At 51.7% G+C, this 20,988-nt stretch overlaps 2 protein-coding genes across 3 annotated transcripts; one reads left to right on the forward strand and one right to left on the reverse strand.

The window, feature by feature from the left end:
• Positions 1-7,207: 7,207 nt before the first annotated feature.
• MSMP (microseminoprotein, prostate associated) lies at positions 7,208-9,850 on the forward strand. Its single transcript, XM_015615403.3, has 3 exons — positions 7,208-7,691; positions 8,341-8,449; positions 8,824-9,850. The coding sequence occupies exons 1-3, from the start codon at positions 7,580-7,582 to the stop codon at positions 9,011-9,013; spliced, it is 411 nt and encodes a 136-aa protein (XP_015470889.1). The 5' UTR covers positions 7,208-7,579; the 3' UTR covers positions 9,014-9,850.
• A 34-nt stretch (positions 9,851-9,884) lies between these two features.
• RGP1 (RGP1 homolog, RAB6A GEF complex partner 1) lies at positions 9,885-20,859 on the reverse strand. Of its 2 annotated transcripts, none has more exons than XM_015615402.3 (9): positions 20,630-20,859; positions 19,880-20,019; positions 16,483-16,619; positions 16,038-16,121; positions 12,347-12,496; positions 12,121-12,267; positions 11,596-11,723; positions 11,182-11,359; positions 9,885-10,959 (listed from the first exon to the last, which is right to left on the reverse strand). In XM_015615402.3, exons 2-9 carry the CDS (start codon positions 19,993-19,995, stop codon positions 10,736-10,738), a joined length of 1,164 nt encoding a protein of 387 aa, XP_015470888.1. In that variant the 5' UTR covers positions 19,996-20,019; positions 20,630-20,859; the 3' UTR covers positions 9,885-10,735. The 2 variants fall into 2 exon arrangements, with proteins under 2 accessions (XP_015470888.1, XP_015470887.1); XM_015615401.3 differs by having other exon boundaries at positions 20,447-20,702.
• Between the last annotated feature and the right edge of the window lie 129 nt (positions 20,860-20,988).

Here is a 20,988-nt window from a genome sequence, read left to right on the forward strand (position 1 = left end):
TTATCATAGGGTTTTTCCAACCCCATTGCACATTCCCTGTCCCAGTCTCACACTATGTTTTATTGGCATCCCACACCTTGGGATGAGTCTTCCCTTCAACTGGAGTGCACCCAGTAGCCTGGTCCTGGTGGTCTGTAGTGTACCTGGCTATCTGTGGTGGTCCATGGGAATCCATGGTAACCCACTGTGGTGATGCATCCCCCTCTCTTCCAGGCTGCACTGAGATCTGAGAAATGCTCCTTAGGCCTCAGCCTTGAAAAACAATACCTGTGCTCAGTTCTTCTTGAGCTTATCAGAAATACTCCCTGCTTCCAGGAACTGCTGCTGTCTTAAAGTGCTTCTGAGGGTTTTATGAAGAGCTTTGACAACATATTTTTTTTTCTTCCCTGAACAGCAGAACATCCCTGTTCTCAGATATTCAAAGACAGTGCAGGCTGAAACTGTGGAGAGGATGAAACACTGTTACAACTAAAGCAAACTCTCTTGTGGCTCTGTAAACAGTGTTCCAAAATGTGACCCTTTGAGCTGTCCTGGTCCACAGCGGATTGTGGTCAGGAACCTCCCTCTGAGTGGGGCCTCTCACAGACAGCAAACTCAAATCCGCTGTACTTGGAGGATCACTGAATGATGATGGATCCTGGGCTGATCAATGATCTCACTCCCTGAGACTCAGCCCTTTGCCTGTTGAGAAGATGCAAAGGCATCCAAAGTGAGTATTTCACTGACCTCTGAGGGGAATTTTTCACTGGCACCTTGCTTGCACTTTCTGTCTGTGTGCATGCCCCTGCACATTGAGCAAACCTGGGGAGAAATGCTGCTCTCTCAGATGCTTAAAAGTACCTCAGATCTAAGTTACTTTGACCTGTAAGTAAGGTTAAGTCATAAGTTATAAGCTAAGTTAAAGACTGCTAAAGTGTTGTTCTTTTGCTAAGTTGTTAAGTTACATAGGTGAAATGCTGTTAAGTGCTATTCCTGTATTAAATTGTTATGTTACATTACAAGTAGTGTTAAGGGTGAGTGCTGCTAAGCTTTTAGGCCATATTCCTTTTTATCCTTGCCCTCACTGTCTTTTTGTCATATGCACCTAAACACACACACATGCACAAGCAGGACCCTAGATGGTTCTCCTTTCATTTCTGTTTTGATTGCCTGCATTTTGTTTGTTGTTTCTTTTTTCTCCTCAATGTGCCTTAACTGTCTAGTAAGTGGTAGAGTGAATCTTGCCAATGAACTTTGTCGTGCTGCCACTCAACATTAAATCTGGTTTTCGCCAATACCTTTGCCAGTGATTTTTTAAGTGATCTCAAACACTTTTTCATGGCACACCTGCTGGTCCTAAGACTGCACCAGATCATGATGGGCACTGAGAGCACAGCTATGCTTGTCTGCACTGAGGGGCTCACATCCCTGAGATTCCAGTCTTCTTTTCCATGTTTCCATGGCAAACATAACCAAGCTCCTGGTCCCCAGAGATGAACACTGTTTTTCCATCTCCTGGCATGCAGCAGCACAAGGCCATGGGCCTTGCCAAGCTCCTTCACCTCCATGCTGGAAGTGGAGCCAGAAACCTGCCAGCCTCAGGAGGTGGCTGTAAAGAGCGTGGCAGGCACCACAAGTGAGAGCCTGCAGCACGGTCATCACTGCTAGGGCCAGGTGGAGTTGTGCAGGTACTGCTGTGCCAGGACAAAAACAGCACTGGATCGTGGAGAGGTCCAGCATGGAGGGGCAGCATCCTCTTCCTGCTGGAGGCTGTGGAAAGAGGGCAGGGATGGAGGAGGCACTACCAAGGACTCACATTTCTACTCAAGTGCAAGTCAATGTTCTGCTGAGCTCTTTATTGCTGGTGCTCACATTGCCACCCCATCCAAAATGGGAGAGTAAACACCTTCAGAATGTCAGAGAGGCTTTGACCACAAAGCACCCAGGGACTGGTGCAGATATATGGGGAGACCTTTTCACATATGGGTTTTCTCTGCTCCTGCTGTCCAGGGAGCCTGAAGGACTCCTTGTTTGGATTTGAAATTTGTGTACCAGTAATGGAAAAAATAGAGCAAAGGCAAATACTTTAAAGGGAAAAATGTGGATAAATGTGGCAGCTGTGTCACCTGGCTCACGACATGAGTTGTCCCTGTGTGTCCATGGAGAGAGCCCCTAGAACTCACACCTCTCTGTGCCCCAGACCCAGGGTGGGACCCTAGGAGTGTCCTTGCAGGGCACCAGGACAGGAAGTGTCACCCATGAACCCCTTCAGGTGGGTGCTGCCTGTGCCAATGCAGGGACAGCTCCTACAGTGCTTTCCCCTCCAACTGTTGCAGGTCCTCCAACTTGATCCAACTGGGATCCCTGGGCTGAGTATGGGGGTCCCAGTCCCATGCCTAGGTAGTCTTTTCCACCACAAAGCCACCAGCCATGCATGGCTTTTCCTGTAGAGTGTCCCTAGAGCAGGATACCAGCTCAGCATGGCCCTGTGGGTGCCAGTAAAACAGACAATGCACTGTGCAGGGGGATCCATCTTTCTGGTAGCACAGTGAGGTCAGAGATGTGCAGAATCCACCCAGGACACAGAAAGCCTCAGGGTCTTCTGCGGCTCTCCCTATCCCTGCATCCCAATGAAGCAAAGTGCCCAGGACCAGTCTGGGAGTCTCCTGTGGATCCTCAGCGTGTTCCAGACCATTTATATGCTTAGGTCAATGCTGGTGGCATGACACATCCACGGCAAAGTCCCCTCCAAAATGAGGGGCCTGGACCATTGACCTCTCTGGCAAGTCCTCAGGCAAACAAGTGCCTGGCACTTTTTTGGCTGGTGCAGCTTCTGCATGGCCTAGGAATGATCTCCCAGGGTTCTTTCTGACTCACAGGACAGGAAACATTTCAGGGTTTAAGCCAAGCTGAATAATATGCTCATTTCCTTGTGCCGACTACAAAGCACCTGCTCCAGGGGATTTATGGAGTGCCGGCCTCTCGCAGTCGCTATGCGGCTGCCTGCCCGGATGTTTTTATTTTCCTGGTATGGCCAGCAATGCCAAGGCCTGTTTTCCTAAACACCCCGTGACCTCCTGGCACGTTTCCTTGAGGGGAGCCCAGGCAGAGCCATGGGCTGCAGCACACCCATGCTGGGATACCCAGGGTGCTGGAGAGCCAGGGTGGGTGCCAGCACTCTGCCAGGGCTGAGGGTAGCAGGAGTGCATGGCTGACCCACTGATGCCAAAACCCGGCCTGATGCAGAGCAGCCACAGCTACGATAAATGACCTGGGAAAGTGCCAGAGCAATGGGGCATGGCATGAGCAAGGAAGGATCAAACCATGTGAGAGAGAGCAAGAGGGCATGAGAACCCGAGTGAGCCACAGCATGAGACTGCCCAGGACGTAGAGCCCATCCCATGGCTGGGGACCTGCAGGTCCTGTCCCATGACAATGAACCCACACACCCCCTCCAACCAGGGCTGTAGAGCCTCAGTGAGATGCTGTGCCTAACCTCTGGGGTCAGAATACTCTCCCATGCAAGGAGGGTCAGGGTGTGGGTGCTGAGGCCAGGGACACCTGTGGAAGACACAAGGCATTCCAGCATGCCTTGCAGCCCATGCTTTTCCTCCAGCATCAAGCTTCATTTAGCAGGCAGCCAATCTGCAGAGTAAGGAGACATCAAGTTTTTCTCACATCCCCTCTATTTTGTCCCCTTTTTGGAGCAACAGTCTCATTGCTGGTGGGGCTGTAATCCAGCCTCTGTCAGCTATCCCATCTGGCTTGCCAGATGTGGAATGAAGGCCGCCAGGAGCCAGCTGTCATTCTCTCTCTTCCTCACCCCTCTGCTCACCTCTCCCCAGGGTCTGGCCATGTTAGCGAGCAGAAAGCATTCATGAGTGGTCATCACTCAGAGCCAGCATTTACCTGTACCTGCCCTGGTGCTCTGGGTACTCTGATGCTTGAAGCATCCTCAGGGTGCTGGTTAAGGAAAGATGCCCACATCCCAGAGCTGCCTCAGGGTCCACAGCAGCACTCACATAGTTCGGTTCAGTGATTGATTGGGGTTGTGGATTTTTTTTTTTTTTCTTTTTTATTTAGAGAGAAAATAAAATACCTTTGGGGAGCAGAAGCCAAACTCCCCAGTGCCTAAAACAGCAATCACAGCACTTCCTTGGATTTATGGTGTTTGCTTTCACAATGCCAGCCGGGATCCTGTTTGCTTCCTGCTCTGCAGCTGCAGCCCCAGCTGAAGGCTCAGGAGATTCAGGTTTTATAACCCTCCTGGATTCTGCTGATGGCAACTTGTCCAGCATCATTTATTATCCCCTGAGCCTCCTGTGGCTGTTGTCACCTCACCCCAGCACCACTGTCTTGAGTGCTCTGCCTTCCCCATCCATGGGGTCCCATCCCTGGCACTGGGCATTCCACTGCTCTGCAGGGGGAGTTCTGGGAGAGAAGGCCAGCAGAACTGTGTCCTTGGTGGGGTGTAGCACCCAGCTTTTCTCAGACACAGCTACAATCTGAGAGCCAGGACAGGCAGGAGAGCTGGGTCCTGCTGGAGGATGCTGCGACATGGGTATGACCTTCTGTGGGATCCTGGGATACTCAAAGGCTCACACATAGACAGGCAGTGATCCCTTCTGTTGGGTTCTGTTGGGTAAATCAAAATGACTGAACTTCTAGAGGGGCATTTCTACCAGCCCCTTTATCCTTTCTGTGGTTCTTTCTCAGGTCTCAGCTGTTCCCCAAGATGTGAGAACAAAAGTGTCTGTTTTCTTTCAGTCTCGCTCAGGCAGCAAAATCTTTTCCAGGCTGGCACAGCAGGAGAGGGTGTCAGCTCCTCCTGCCATGGCACCCCTCAAGAACCCAGGCAGAAGCTCTGAAGCACCAAGTCCAATTTCAAGTACTGCTTTCCAAATTTTGGGCCCTCTCCTGTACAGCCTGGAACAAAATGCTCTGGATCAGCCATGGGGATCTGTGTGCTGGGGACATGTGGGTGCTGAGGAATGAAAAAGTGGGGGAAGGAAAATGGTCAGGAGGGGGAATAGCAAGGTCAACAGGCTACGAGGGACCACCAGCCCCTTTCCTTATGCACAGCCACAGGGTGGATGATGCTCCACTGCCCTGGTCCGTCTGCAATGTGCCAAGAGGTATCCTGACACTCCTCTTTTTCTCTGCATTTTCCCAGCAAACCACTTTGATGAAAAACTCAATGGTCATGAATGGTCTCATAGCTTTAACCCTCTATTTAATGAACCATAATGGCTTATAGAAATCCTGAGAATGCCTCTCCATGGCCTTAACAGAGCAGGGGCAATGCCCGTCCACACAGCCAAGAGATGCTGTTGCTCCAGGTTTTGAGCACTCTTCTGGAAGCCTGTCCAAATCCTGTGGGCCTCTGAGTGAAACCCACCACTTCTTTTTTTTTAACATTTGCTGCTCTTGTTGATGAAACAATGATGGATTATTTCATTGCCGTTACTAGCATGCCAAACTTCTTTTTCCAAACACACAATAGGAATATTAATTAACTGCTCTGACGATGAATGCTTTTATCCTCCTTATATAGTAACAACTCTGAATGTGCAAAGGGAATGCAAAATGCACCAAAGGGAAGGTTCCATTTGTCACTGATACACTCCACCATCCCGCCTCATAGCCCAGCTGTTAGCAGGGTGTGCCCAGCATTTCTCTGATTTGTTATCAGCGTTTCCCAACAGATCCCACACTCGCTGCCATCCAGCCACCCCACTGAGGGACACAGCAGCATCCGTGGCACTACAACAGGGCTGGGGTAATTTTCTAGGGGGAAAAAGGGATGAAAAGCCATGGCTTCTCCCTCAGTGGTGAGAGCACAAGCTGCAGGAGATGGATGCAGTGGGATGGAAAACGGGTGCAGAGCACCAAAGGGTAGGGACTATGCCTTCAAATCTGAAGTTGGTGAATCCAAAGCGGATAAAGAGGATAAAAAGAAGCAATTTTTTTTTCCTCTCTTTGTGCTTAATTATACTGCCACAGGAAAATGCTCAGGCCAAAATTTAGCAGGATTCAATGAGGGATTGGGCACTTACAGGGATAAGAAAAATATCCAGCTATAATAGTGAATGCCAATACAAATTCTGGAAGGGATATTAAGCCTCACGCGTCAAGGTGTAAATTTATCCCAAACTCTCAGAAAGCAAGGAGCTTAATACAGGGGCAGATGACCCACATATGCCACTGCTGCTGATGCTGCCTCACTGCCAGCACAGCCCTGCGCTGGCTGAACCCCCAGCTGGACCATCCCCAGAGCCCTGTTTCCTGCTGCTGGCAGCACCTCTGACAAGGGCTGTGAATTTCTTTTGGCAAGTTAGCCCTTTGCTTGTAGCTGTCCCTGGCCATGTGGCTCCCAGGGCTCTGACCTCCTCCCTCTTGCACATCCGCTCACCTTGCCTGCTGATAACAGCCTTATCACTACTACACAGAGGCAGCCCTTCTGGGTGAGAGTCCGTGAGGTCCACAGGCACATCCCTGGGTGATGTGGGTCCTTCTCACAGGTCCTTGCTTCCAGCCAAGTCCCCCACTTACAACCCAGGTTACTTGTTGCCCAAAACCACTTTCACCTCCCGATTTTATCCCTCCTGTTTCCTGCCTCTGCTGGGGCCAGTCTGCAGCCTCTGAAAGAGGATGCTCAGCTCTGGTACCTTATGGGTGTCCCAGGTGCACAGGCAGAGTCCCCTTTCACAGGCACTGCTCAGGTGAGCCCTGGTTCTTTCTCTCCTGTTCTGCATCAGTGGTAGCTGCTGTACTGTCTGCTCTGGTCACAGCACCAAATCTGTCAGAGCTCAGTAAGTGTTTGGACAATGGTGTCAGGAACATGCTGGGATTCTTGGGGTGTCCTGTGCAGGGCCAGGACACAAGACATGGTGATCCTGATAGGCCCCCTCCAACTCAGCATATTCTATGATTCTGTGATTTTAAACATAGCCCAGCCCATGCATGGCCATGAACCTGGCATGGCTGCAGCCCAGGCTGGGGTGAAAGTGCCATGATGTGGTACTCAGGAGCAGGGTGCAATCACCTCCATCGCCAAATGAGGATGGTGCCATTTGCATCCCACACTGTTAGCAGGATGCTTGTGCTGCTCTCATCACTGTGAGCTCCCAAAACTTTGGCTTGCTGTGAAGGAGCAGTGATGGCTCAGCATGACCAGAGGGGAGCCTGGAGCTCTCCTGGTCAGGAGCCAGGGTCTCCCGTGCTTGCTGCTTACGTGCTCACCACGCTGCAGAGGGCAGCGCTGCTGGGGACCTTTGGATCGCCCTTCACTGTGAAGCCTTGCACCCACAGGGGCTTCCAACTGGAGAAATTTCTGGAGGGCATGAATCAGCTTTTCACAGCTTGTTAAAAATCTTGATCCTACCTCTTGTTTTCATGCCTTTCAAATCAGGAAATGAGTTTTACAACTTTTCCAGTGGGGCACAGCTGGTGGCCAGGGTCGTAAAGCTGAACTTTATAAATATCTCTCATTGGGATCAGGGGAAGAGCATTAAAAAGGCAGAGAGAGAGAAAGAGAAAGAGAAGGGAAAGGAGCAAAGGCAATAGCGAAGCAAAGCAAAGAAGTCCAGCTTAACCATCCATGGCCATGCAAGCACAGAAGATGAAGTGTGCTTGGGGCAGGCTTTGCCTGCTTCTTTCCCTCCTTCTCCAGCTGCCGGGCTCCCAGGCCAAATGCTACTTCCAGGCTAAAGGTAAGTGGGGAGGTGAGATGGGAAGAGGCTGATGGGAAGAGGAGGCCTCAGCTTTTCCAGCATGGCAGGGCTCTGCCCTATGCCTGAGAAGTATGGAAGGGACAGTGCTGAGCTCAGGAATGGGATCATGGGCCAGTGGTGAGTAGAAGGAGCAGTCTATAAACCACTGAACAGCTCCCCAGGGCTCTGGCTGAGAAACAGCTTTCTGGGCCACGAAGGCTCCAGGTAGGAGCCTGGCTGGGGCCAAGTGTGCAGGACTAGTAGGAAAGGGAGGAGGGCAGCTCAGCACCCCTCTGTTGTCTCCTCCCAGGGCTGCAGAAATGCCCAGATTCTAAGGGGCACCGGATTTATCCTCTCCAGGGAAGCAAGAGGCACTTGCTTCTTGCTCTAGACCCTAATGGGGTAGTGGTGAGAGGAGCAAGGCAGGGCCAGGAGAGGATGGATGGGTACATCACCCATGGCAGATGACAGGGCATTCCACACCTGCAGGACAGTGGATAGACCACCATATATCTCCCATACCATAAGATGGGTGAGAGGTCATCATGACACTTCTGTGCCCTCTTTCAGGGCACAGGGGTGTCAAGGAGGCTTCCACTTGCCCTCAGCAGAGGTCCATGTGTTCTCATCACCACTGTTTCCTTTGCAGCTCCCTGTGAGTACGAAGGGAAACAGTTCTCCCTTGGGGAATCATGGCTGAGCACCAACTGCCTGCTCTGCACCTGCCTGCACCCTGTTGGCGTGGGCTGCTGCGAGACGTGAGTGAGGGGCCGTGCTGGGTGGGCTGTGACTTCCCACCCCTGCATCTGCAGCAGGAGGTGTCTGGTGGCTGCAAAGGCAGCAGATATCAGTCTTGGGAGGGCTGTGGGGAACCATGTCCTGTGGAACAGGAGGCAGAGGTGGGCAGGACCCCAACAGGGCATTGAGGGTGGTGGGGTGAGTTAGGGCACTTGGAAAGGGCGTCTCGGCTTAGCAAGATGCCCAGATATGCCAGGAGACAAGTCCCAGCCTGCCTGAGCTGGTCTGGAAGACATCCTGTGCAGGGGGCTGGCAGCAGGAAGCCACCCAGCCCTGTCAGCAGCCCCGTGGGCACTGATCAGGGAATCTGACGGCACTGTGTCCTCTCCCACAGCACCCAGCACCCGATCGACTTCCCAGACTGGTGCGAGGCTCACTACGACTCACAGACCTGCCAGATCTCGGTAGTGCAGAAGGCCAACCCCAGCCTGCCGTGTGTGAAGAGCGTGGAGCACGAGTGGGGCTCGGCCGGCACCCCCGAGCCGCTGGTGAACAAGGTGCTGGGTGCGGGGCTGAGCAGATAGAGAGGCTCGGCAGCGCCCTGCGCCCGTCGGCGCCGCCCTTCCCCCTCCAGAGCACACCGCCCGCATGCTCCAGACCTGTCCCACACACCCTGTAGAGGCATCACCGCCGCCACCTTCGAGGGAAACCACTATCCACACACCATGGTACCAAGCTTTGCTTCTGCCTTCAGCTTCCTGAACCAAGGCATCCTCACTGTGAGGAGTTCTGCACACCGTGGAAATGCAGATTCTACAGGATTTCCTCCCAGGTGGGCAGGAAACCTTCAGTGACTAAAAAAAGGCTACAGGACTAAATCAGCCTGCTCCATGGCAGTCCCATACATTCCCATCTCCAGCCACAAGTAAAGCAGCTCCCTGCTCCCTCCCAGACCTCTACTCCTCTGCATAGCAGCCATGGGGAGCTCACTGGGGATACCATGGCACCTCGTGCAGGACCCCCACACCCTGTCCAGCCCCTTCTCTGGTCCCGGAGCATGAGGGGCACAACCCACCTCTGGAACCACTAATGCCCCTGCTCCAAAAGCTCCTGGGGTCACTGGCACTGTAGGCCAGCCCTGGGCAACACTACAAGAGCCAGCTCAGGGTGGGTGGCAGAACAGGATGTCCCCAGGGGAGACCCCCATTCCCACTGGCAATGGAGCAGGATGGGGAGGTTCAGGAAGCAGAAGCAATCCAAGTGCCAGGGTGAAGGCAGTCACCTTGGCAGCTGCCCCAGCTGGTGCCATGCCTGTGTTGTGCAGAGCCTTGTGTAGATGTTTCTGTTCTTGCAATAAAGATACTGAACAAAGAAGTCTCAAGCCTGTGACTGATGTAGGTGGTATATGTCCAGCACCAGTAACAATATAGGAATAAGGCTCTTGGGAAAGCCGAGTTTTGCACATTCAGATGTTTATTACATTTCCATGCAGAGAGGAAAGTTCAACAGAAAGCTTAGTAAAAATGGGGAGCTAGCTGTTGAGCAGGGAGATCTCCATGCCAGCTTTTGGATGCACAGCATGCATTCCTTACAGCCCCGCAAGGATCCAAAGACCAGCAGGATGCCTTCATACTCAGGAGCCCAGGCAGACAACAGCCCAGGGGCTCAGTGCTGCTCAGTTTTGAATCATGACTGTACTGTCACAGCCTGGTCACCATCCTGGTCACCAGCACATGCCAGCAGCACACGGCTGGCCAGCCAGAACCTGTCTCCTCCAGGTGGGTGTCTGGAGCACTGGACTCTGTGTGTGGGACAAGTTTCCAAGAGGCAGGACACATGCCAGAGCAGGAGAGCAGGCTCTCACCCAGCCTAGGTGGTCACTGTGCTCCACCTGGATGCCTGACCTCTGCTTGTAGGGCCTCTGCAAGGGCACAGCCTTCACCCAAGGGTGGTATGAAGGTTCACTGCAAGAGCCCCCTACTCCCCTCCCTGGGCTGGGCCTTTTCTTCTTGGAAGCTCCATATGGGATAAAGGCACATCAGTGGTTTCCTGGGAAGGAAGATTTCTTTTTGCTGAGTGCTGAGACTTGCACCTTTACCCAGGCAGGAAGGGTCCAGCTCCAGACTGCATCAAGCAGTGTTCTTCCACCCATGGACAGGACATGCTTGGTGCCCACCTGAGCACCACAGATGAATCCAAGGGGACACTGGGATGTGTGCACCACAGCACACCGGTGACAGTCCTGCCTGCCATTCCCACTGGTGGCACACACTTGCAGCTCTGCAGACCAACAACCTCTCCCTACTTCAGATGGTGATGGAGTTAGTACTGGAGAACTGAGATACGTAGGAAGCCAGGATGGGGTTGGTGGGAAGAACTTTGATGGGCAAGTCCCAGCTGAAGGTGTCCACTTCCATCTGCTCCACCCCAGTCCACGTGACAGCCTCTGACTGGCTCCCACGAACCAAGCAAGTCCCCGCTGACTCCCCAGAAGTCACAAACTCAAAGTGCAGCCTCCACTTCAGGGACACTGTGGGCAAGAGGATGGTCAGCACATAACACCCACAAGGGTCATGGACAGCAGCTGTCTCAGGACTGTCTTTCCTGACATGGGGACAGCAAATGACCCTACTCACACAGACCAGCTCCCTCCCAAGGGATACACCTCTGCTGAGCAAGGGCAGGGCTGGGGATATCACCATCCTCCTGCAGAGACAAGCAGGAGTGGGTCCCTCCCCTGGTGGGTACTAACCAATGTTGGTGGTGAATCCTGGGGTTGAGCTGAGTGGGATGGGCAGGCTGAAGCTGCTCTGTGCTGTGTGCAGGCAGGACTCCTGATGACGGGCATGCACGGTGAAGGAGACAGGCTGTCCCTGGCGGCGCTGGAACTCCTCCTGGATGCTCTCCTCTGTCTGCAGGCTCACTGAGAACTACAGGGTGATTAAAAGAGTGCTTGCTCTCACAACCTCATACACAGCTCATGCAAAGCCTGGGGCTTCATTTCCCAAATGAGCTCAGGACTGGACCATTGTCTGCCTCACACTTCAAGGAGAACCCAGCTGGGTCCACTAGAAACTCTCACAGCCCAGTGCCACCCCAATGCCTTCTCCCTATCCCTCACCTTAAACCTCTGCCTCCCCCCAGTAATCCCAGAGACAGCAATGACCTGCAGACATGGGATATCTCCTTCTGAGAAGTTGAAGGTCCCAATGACATCCTCTCCGATCTTATATACAGTCTTAAAGATGCAGAACGTCCCCACTTTCCCACGAGTGTTGCTGATGTTATACAGATCTGTGGAACAAGAAGAGAGGTAAGGGTTGTGGCAGGACAAGACTCTGCTCTGTGCAGTGCTCTGGGTTAATGACATGACCCCATGCCTCCAAACTCCTGTTTGGGTGTGAAGACAGTCCCTAGAAGTGGTACTCCCTTTGGGAAATTTCTGCAGTGAGTAAGGCCAAACCCTCCACTGGCTGTGTTGTACTGGGCAGAGGGTCACTTGGGCTGAAGTAGAAACAGCCCAAGACTGGCTAGGAGGCCCTGACCCAAGCAGGCCCTTACAGAGCTGCTCCACAGCCATAGTTGGAGCTTTACTTTGTCAGTGAGAGATAGTTTGCAGCTGGTCCTCAGATGTTCTCCATGACCAGCTTCTCAGGAAGGACAGCAGGTCTGAGCAAGGAATATGACCTACGCAGGCTGCGTCGGGAGGTGGCCACCATAAGCAGTTCTGTCGCTAGGTCTGCCAGGCGCGAGTCCTTCTTCAAGCTCTCCTCTTCCTCCAGAAAGGGGTTTGAGGGTGCAACAGCCTCATCCTGTGGGAACTGGTAATCCTTGAGGCCTGGGAAGAAGGTGAGAGTATGAGCAGGGCAGGGTGCAGCCTGGCCCATCTGCACAGGGAAGGCAGGGGGTGGCCTTACCGTGGAGCACAAGGACACGGAAGGGCACGCGCAGCAGCTTGATGGGGGAATTGACGCGCTGGCAGCCAATGGTCAGCTTGTACACGTACTTCACAGACTGCCCCCGAAAAGAGGGGGGGCCATCCACAGGCAGTGTCTCACAGTATGAATCTGCAAGGGGTCCAGAAAATTTGCTTTCCAAGGCTGGAAGGAAGATCCTGTTGCTGTTGTGTGCAGGCTCCCTGCACCAAGTGTTACGACCAACAATGCTGAGCTAGAGACAGTGCCTGGTGCTTTCTGCTGTCTCCTCTTTCCTCCAGCAGCCAAGCACAACCCAGCTCCCCTGCACCAGGCACACTGCTCCTCTCATCACATGCACCATCATCCAGATATTGTTTCCAGCACATACAACCACACACACAAACTCTGCCTCCAAAGAATGTGAAATATGAAAAATCCAGGAATACAACCATGAGAGCTAAACTTACTCATCACGAGTTCAACCCGAATTTGCCTCTGTGTACTCCTTTGCCCAGCACTCTCACAGCACAGCCTTCTCCAGGCCCTGCCCCGTGTGGGTACTGATCAGTACTTGATGCCTCTTTTGCTTTAGCTTTACACAAACCTTCAAACTCAGCAACAAGTGAGCTTTCACCTGTGTTTTTATTTGAAGGACTGCAGCTAAATTATCAAGAAACAATTCTGAGACCTTCACAACAACCTGTGGTTTGTCCCCCTTGACAAGCTGATGACTTAGACCACAAAGCCTCTAACTCTGAGGGCTCTGAGATACTGGGGTCTGGCCCTCCCCACATTCAGCCCTCCAAGAGCCCCTTGGCCACCACACAAACCCCAATGCCTCTTGACACAGTGTGAACACTTCTGCAGCTTTCCCAAACCGCATGCTGTATTACAAGAAAGACATAAACAGTGAACTGTGGAAAGTCTCCACTTCTCTGGCTTGCCCACTGTAATGCAGATACGCCCTGCCAGAGGAAGGGTAGCATCCTGCTCTGAAACCACAGATCCTTCCCCATGTCTGGCACAAACTAAATGTTGAGGCTTAGATTAAAAGTTAGGGTTACATTTTAAATATAACTGCTGGACTTAAAATAACAGGACTGGAAGGAAGAAAAAAGCCTGTGCTAGTGTGTAGTGTTGACAGGATGTCACACCTTAAAACATAAGCCTCTCTTTCTGGACCAGGCTGCAGATAAAGCAGAGAACTATCCTGAGAGGGAGGAAAATCAGGTATTTCCAAGGAAAGCAGCAGACTTCTGTAACCTCTGTACCAGACTCAACAAGAGTGCTTACAAAGACCTTCATGTCCAGTGAAGATAATCTGAGCAGAGACCACCACAGTCAGAGGAGGATGGACAGTTTGCTACCTGGCACAGGAATGCCAAGACTCAGGAAGTCCCACCTTCCATGCATATCCCAGAAGGAAGCGCATTCCTGGTGCTACAAATGCCTTCCTTACCCACTCGCTGTGCCCTCTGGCTGGTCTTCTGGCCTGTGTCCAGGCTGCTTCCATTTCCTCCACTCTCTGTGCTCTACCAAATATTTAAAGGTATTACAAAACCAGAGTGGAGGCAAAACAGCCACAGAAATTATTTGAGGACTTGAGAAAAAGCTTCATGGTGACAAATTTAAAGAGCTCAGCCTGGGTGATGTGTCAAAGGGCTGGGAGATGAGTCAACTTCAACATATAGGCACTATAACAAGAGTAAAGCATTGGGGAATAAGTTGGTCAGCAAATGAAAACAAGTCCTTTTATCAAGAAACAGTCTGACATAACCTCAGCTGTATGTGCCAGCTCTGGCTACAGTTTAATAATATGGTATACTACTGAAGCAGACTTAAGATTTCTTGGGTTTTCTGGTTTGGTATTTTTTCCCCTTCCCAAACTGCGTAGCGAAACTCAAAACTTCTGAAAAACAGGAAATGAAGAATTAAGATACACACCCACACAGCCTTAACTCTCCCTCCATGGAGCTGGCAGGAGACCCCAGGAATGGTCTGCAAGCATGCCAGCTGCAGTCTTGTGTGAGAGCAGCAGCAGCTCAGGCTGATGAGATCGGAGTGAACAGCCTGGCAGCAAATGAGACCAGGGCTGTGATACAGGGATTACAATGCTAAAAAAGCTGTGCCACATGCAGCCACATCACATGTGATGCATGAAACACACAGGTGCATCACACAGCCAAGGGGAAAGGCTCTAGTGTACAGCCAAGGAACCTCAAGGAATAGGAGGAGAATTTGTGTTCTTTCAGAGGAGCTGCATCCAAGCACTAGGCAGATGCAGACTGCTTGTGCCAGTGCCACCCAGAGGCAGAGAGGACATAAACACACGTCATGACCCTGCAAAGGACAGACAATCCCTAGCTTAGCTGGAGGTTGAACAGCTTCTGACTGTTAAGCCAGCACACAGCGCACAGTCAGTCCCAGAACTTGGGCTGTTGTCACTGATCTGTTATCCCAGAAGCTGCCCAACCTGCCTAAGGAGTGTCAGGAAAGGGACTTTGCTCTGCTCCCAGGGAATGGATGCTCCAGCCCCAAACCTGCAAGCAGCAAGGAACACAAGAGAATCCAGGTGAGCCTCAGGCCAGCTAAGATTTCTCTCCTCCTCCTCCTTCCTGCTGGCATGGCCAGCTCCTTTCCCCAACATGCTGCTGTAGAATAACAAGTGAATAACCAAATGTCTTCAGACAACAGGCTCTGCAGTTTAGGGCACAGCCCCAAGATGGCACTGCCCCACCCCTCTAACCACCAAGCCAAGCCAGCCTGGTTTCACAAGGTCCACCTTCTCCTCCAGTCGGCCCCTCCAAGGCCAGAAAGGCAGGAGACACCAGCTTCAAAACCAGCATGTCACAACCCCGTGGCTGCTTCGTCTCACTTGCAGCTTCACTTCCAGCTCTGCAGAGCTCAGTGATCCAGCAGAGCCTGCCCCAGCACAGCCACTGTCTCTCCACCCCCTGTGCTCTGCGGTGTGAGACGTCTCCATCAACCATTCCCAGCAGATCCCTGGGACAATAACAAAGCTCTGCATGCACAGCCTGACATCACTGCTGCTAATCACAGGCCACTGTGCAAATGCAACACAATGCAAAAGACATTTGACATGACCTGAACAGGCTGGGTCACACAGCCACCAGCCAAGACAGAACAGCCCATACTCAGCTGTTTCCACAGCTATCTACTCAGACATAGAGAGCTTTGAGCAGAGAAGATGAGGAGTGCTCACTTTCACAGCAGGAAAACTAGAACATCCAGAAGACTGTTATCTCCAGGACAGCCACAACCTGAAGAGGAAGCACAAACCTTCGGAAAACACCAGCCTAAATTCCAAGAATACTCCAGTATGACTGAAGAAATAAAGGCAAGGAAATGAAGGTGTGTGTAGCCATTCCTCCTGCTGCAACCAGGTATATCAAAAGTTTTATGCCTTGTAGTTATACAGTGGACCTGCAGCAAAGGCTGCAGGCCAAGGGCAGGACTGAGGGACATGTTACAGTACACAGCCCTAGTGCAGCAGAGAACAGACTCTGGATGATGCAGCAGCTCCTCAGCACTCATGCTCCAACCAAAGCCCCCTGCCTTTCGTGAGCATCAGGATCTCACACTTAGAGCACTCAGGTCTGCAAAGCCAATTTGAAAGCAGAGCTCCCCAGAGATGAGCTCCGTGAGCAGGGGAAGAGAAGACAGCACTCACAGGACTTGGACTCCCCAGGATCCAGTCGCAAGTCACAGAAGAGGATCTTTGGTGGGGTGGACAGGATACACTGACCCCGCTCTCCTGGAAGAGAATAAGAAACACATGAATGCTGCATAGCCTCAGACTGTGTCCAGGTCAGTCAAGCTTTATCCCCATGGGGAGGAATGAGAAGAGAGGCAAGGAGAAAGCATCTCTTGCCCTGGTCATATCATGAGACATTGCCACTACAGCTGGACAAACAACTGTCGTGTTTCAATTCAAGCTAGCATCACTGTGATTTCAGTATTAACAAGATCCCACATCCATCACCAGGAAAACAACACAAACTTCCCACTCACTCCTATGTACACTGCATCAAGGCACAGACTTTATGGTCTGCTTGACTTCAGCCCACTGTGTTCTCACTGTTCCTACCCAGGTGACAGGGAGGAGTGGCACTCACCTCTGTTGGGGACAAAGACGGTCTCGTTCTCTGCCTGCACATCGTGCTTGCTGCCATCAGAGGGAGGGAGTGCCACCCGGTTCTCGCTGGCATGAAACTGGCAGTGGATCTGGGCACTGGCCCATGCCAGCATCTCACTGAAAGCAAAGAGCAACACTCATATCTCTCCTTTAAACCTGAACTACAGCAGGCAGGAATTGGGAGAAGAGAAACTCTGTCCACTCAGTTCCATGCAGGACAGCTTGTCTGAAGGAATAAGGCTTTGCATCACTGTCACTGAAGCCACTCTCACAGTCCCCTTCCAAACAAGACTTGGGAGTAAGCTCAAGCTGGGGTGCTGACTCAAAACCACTTCCACCCCAGCTGCTGACAACAGCTTCACCCAAAGCCTGGCTCTGTGGCCCAAGGACTCTTTTTAAGCAGCAATAACTGCAGTCTGAGCCACAACACCATCAGCACAGCACTGACCCAGCACAAGAGAACACATCTGCCTCAAGAAACGTGCTGCACACTCATGGCAGAGGACAAGCAGCAGAAGTCAGCAGCCCCTGTCCCCTTCCATGAGGACAAGAGAGAGGGTGGCTTGTGCAAAACTTCACAGGGACCTTTCAGCAAACACACTGAGGTCAAGCATTCCAATATCCAGTCCAAAGCCTTACTCATTTGCTCATCTTTCTTGTCATTCACAGACTGGGACTGGCCACTCACTGCACTCTGGGGAGAACACCTCAAGCTGCTGCATGTGGGCCCTGGGAGAGGACTCTCAGCCATGAGGAGTTAAATCCCAAGCCAGGCATGACACACAGAGCAGCACCCTGCTAACAACACAACCACTAGGGAAGTGGGCAAATTGTAAAGCAACAAATTCCTGCAACCAGGGCTCAGCTGCTTCTGCTCACAGCACGGAGATGCCCCAAGCTCAACACTCCTTGGGGCAGGTTAGGCACATGCTCCCTCTGGCTCCAAAGCACCATCCCCAACAAGAACATCAGCTGTTTTTTGTGCCAGACAAAAGAAGCAAAAGAAGAATGCTTCTGGGTCTTTCATTAGGACCTACTTACTTCTCCTTATGCAAGGACTTTGCTGACGGCAATTGGGGAGGCAAAGGTGTCATTTTGACCCCTCTCTGTACAGCCACAGGAATTAATGTAGGGCCACACATCCAGCACAAAAAAAGGTCTCATGTTGTTTTTTTCATGGACTCTGCTATGATGTCAGCCACTCCATAGGGCACTTCCCATGGTACTAGTGACACCTATCCATTTCCAAGTCACTCCTCTGTTTTTATTTCAATAGCAGTCTATAGTTTAGCCAGTGAACAGTTCCTCTGGTGTTTTCTAACATCATCTGATTAGTAAGCACCAACACCAGAGCTTTGGATGGCAGAGAGATTTTTTGTGGCATACGAGTGTCCCTCCACGTGACACATCTAGTTAAACGTCTAGATGAACCAGGGAAAAAAGCTTGCTGTATTTGTGTCAGCTGACTAATGATGTGCTATTTGATCTTTTGTATGTGCTGGCTGCCCTTACCCAAACACACCTCAGTTATTCTACCTAGTTGCTTTGGGCCCTACAATTGCAATTCTGCATTTTCAAAAACACCAGCATGGCTCTTCAATCAGTGCTGCCATGTTTTTTTGCTGTATCTGCTGTTTAGAAGCAGAAAATTGCTCTTGCTTGACACAACTTTTGCTAATTTTATATATGCTTAGAGTGATTACAGTACCTTCAAGCACCATATTTTGAGTATTTTTTTCTTTTTCAGTATTGCTTTACAACATGCCACTGGATTGTCATTATTTTTTCTAGCCAGATGTCCAAACAAAATTTGCATATCCCTTCCTGCCAGCAGAGCAGGCTTGCTCATCTGGTGCTTGTTCAGCAGTGGAGGATCCTGCAGTGGTGCTGAGGTCACTTCCCTCCAGTCTCACCTTCCCCCACAGCTCCTGTAACCTACATGGAACACACTCTGTGCAGCCTCTGGGTAGAAGATATTAGTTTCTTGTACTTTACCATCCAATTAATTTCCTGCCTTTCTTTCAATTCTGTCCCTGTGCTCAAAATTTGGCCTCTCTGTCCCTCTACCCGTCAGTCCCAAAACCTTCCAGGCTCTGACAGGTCTATCTACCTGTTACAGTCACGGTGCTTTAATCTGGCTCCCGCCTTTACGCAACCCTCAGCTTCATTTTCCAAACCACCAATCTATTTGCTGTTGCCACTAGTTTGACTTAGCCAGGTCTTGTCACCTGGAATATTTCTTATTATTTTAAAAACTTTTCTTTTTCAAGAGGTAGTCTTCTACAGATCTCAACACATCTGAAGTGTTAAATTAAGTTCTCATAAATGCACTGCAAACTCTCCAAAGCATGCCACCTAGTACCCTTACAGTCTCACATGTTTTAGAGACAGGCAAAACAGCTCTTATCACACAGGACAAAACTCTGGGAAGCTGGATGCTTATGTCATAGCTGAACTTGCAACCTGAGCTCAGCAGTCAAAAGGAAACAGGAAGAAAAGATGGGAAGTTAAGGAAGGCAATAAATACAGAAGCCCTCTGCTGCTGAGACAGCAGGCACTGAGTGGGCCCACCAATCACATGCGAACGTCATACTGGTGATGAAAACATGCTGAACCTGACAGGGCTGCAAACAAGACACTTCCCAAGAAGGACTCAGGATGAGAAAGCACTCTCCACTCCCTAAAGAATCAGACAAGGCCACACACTCAGCGGACATGAAGGCTTTGGTTGATGACTTGTGACATGGAGTCACTCACTGTGAGCCAATATGGGAAGCTCCCATCTTCTCACATTTCCTTAGCATTGATAAGGGGAGATGCAGTGTGCAAAAGGCTCAGCTACAGAAAATGTGGCTGCAGACCACATTTCAGACACACCCCTTTGTCTGCCACCTCTGGAGGTAGGGATCACACTGGTCTATCCATCACTGCTGAACAAAAGAGAGGTCCCTCCACAAATGCAGGAAATAATGACGTTGCCTGGATGTTGCTCTGTGGGACTGTCACCCTGGCGTGACCAGATATCCCACTTTGACAGCCAGTTTGGCTTCATTTTCTGCCAGTCACTGTCACTGAGGGCTCACCTGAGGGACAGAGAATCTCTAACTGCATATTTCTTTCCTTGTGTACATCTTGGGAGCACAAAACCAGCATAATTACCTCAGCTTTGCCCCCAAAATTGAGATGGTGCAAGGCCTCCTTAAGGGAGTGCCTCGAGCAGGGAAGTCACAAGGGGCTGAGCTGGCACCATTGCCCCACAATGCAGCCATGACTACTACTCCAGAGAGGGGAGAGAGGGTGGGCCATTCCCTCTCGAGGGAACCAGGCAGCTCCCACATTTGGAGGCTCGGTGCATGGACTGGCACAGGCTCCTGTACCTGCTGGCAGAGGTCGATGAGGCTGATAATGGGTTGGTGAAGGTGATCACACACTCCAGCACCTCCCCTGCCAGGAACACAGGCCCACGGCCCAGCTTGGCCAACACTTCGATCATGGCTTGGACAATCCCGCTGCACACCTGCAAAAAAAAGCCAACAGTGGGAAAGTCATCACAGAAGCATAGATTCAAGGAATCATGGAACAGTTTGAGGTGGAAGAGTCCTTAAAGATTTTGTTCCACTGACATGGGCAGGGACTCCTCCCACCAGACCAGATTGCTCAGGACCCCATCCAGCGTAGCACTGAACATTTCCAGGGATAATGCAACCACAATTTCTCTGGGCAATCTGTGCCACTGCCTCACCACCCTCACAGTAAAGAATTCACTCTCAATATTTAATCTAAACTTAATCTCTTTCAGTTTAAAGCCACTCCCCCTTGCGCTGTCACGGAGACATGGAGAGAGAGAGCTGGGCAATGTAACTGAGGGAAAATGGGGACACAGATACACACAACAGGAGGTGTGGGGGAAACACAAACAGCCCCGTGTCCTTCCAAACACATACCTCTTCCACCCAGGTCCACACAGGTAAGGAGAGTCAGGAAACAACGCGATGGTGAGAAAGGACAGCCCTGACACCCCCAGCCCTGCCGTCTCTAACGCAGACAGGCACACGGATAGCTGTACTCGAGGGGTCAGGGACACTGGACCGCAAATTTTCCGCGGCTCCCGCCTCAGGCCCACTCACCACACGCACAGGCCGCGCTCGCCGTCCGGCACCTCTGCAGGCCCGGCTCCCCTCAGCCGCTCGGCGGGGATCGGCAGCGTTCGGGCAGAGTTCGGCAAGGCTCGGACCGAGTTCGTCAAAACTCGGGCAGGGCTCGGGAAGAGTTCGGCACTCGGGTTACACTCGGCAACACTCGGATCACACTCGGCAACACTCGGGCAGAATTCGGGAACACTCGGAAGGCTCACGGGCAGCTCCCGGCAGCTATCGGGCAGCTCTCGGCAACTCTCGCGCGCCCCTCAGCAGCGCTCGCTCAGCGCTCGGCAACTCTCGGAATCTGCTCGGCGGCGCTCGGCCGCGCTCGGCCGGGCGCCCCGGGG

Source organism: Parus major, chromosome Z (assembly GCF_001522545.3).
Source record: "Parus major isolate Abel chromosome Z, Parus_major1.1, whole genome shotgun sequence".
Classification (NCBI taxonomy): Eukaryota; Metazoa; Chordata; class Aves; order Passeriformes; family Paridae; genus Parus; species Parus major.

What these genes read in the sequence shown, in the direction of transcription:
- MSMP (XM_015615403.3), top strand. Translation starts at nt 7,580, where the DNA reads ATGGCCATGCAAGCACAGAAGATGAAGTGTGCTTGGGGCAGGCTTTGC. An exon ending in ATGCTACTTCCAGGCTAAAG is followed by an intron (nt 7,692 to 8,340) that starts GTAAGTGGGGAG and finishes TTTCCTTTGCAG; the next exon opens with CTCCCTGTGAGTACGAAGGG. An exon ending in GGCGTGGGCTGCTGCGAGAC is followed by an intron (nt 8,450 to 8,823) that starts GTGAGTGAGGGG and finishes CCTCTCCCACAG; the next exon opens with CACCCAGCACCCGATCGACT.
- RGP1 (XM_015615402.3), bottom strand. Translation starts at nt 19,995, where the DNA reads ATGATCGAAGTGTTGGCCAAGCTGGGCCGTGGGCCTGTGTTCCTGGCA. An exon ending in TCATCGACCTCTGCCAGCAG is followed by an intron (nt 16,620 to 19,879) that starts GTACAGGAGCCT and finishes CTTTGCTTTCAG; the next exon opens with TGAGATGCTGGCATGGGCCA. An exon ending in CACCTCCCGACGCAGCCTGC is followed by an intron (nt 11,724 to 12,120) that starts GTAGGTCATATT and finishes CTTGTTCCACAG; the next exon opens with ATCTGTATAACATCAGCAAC.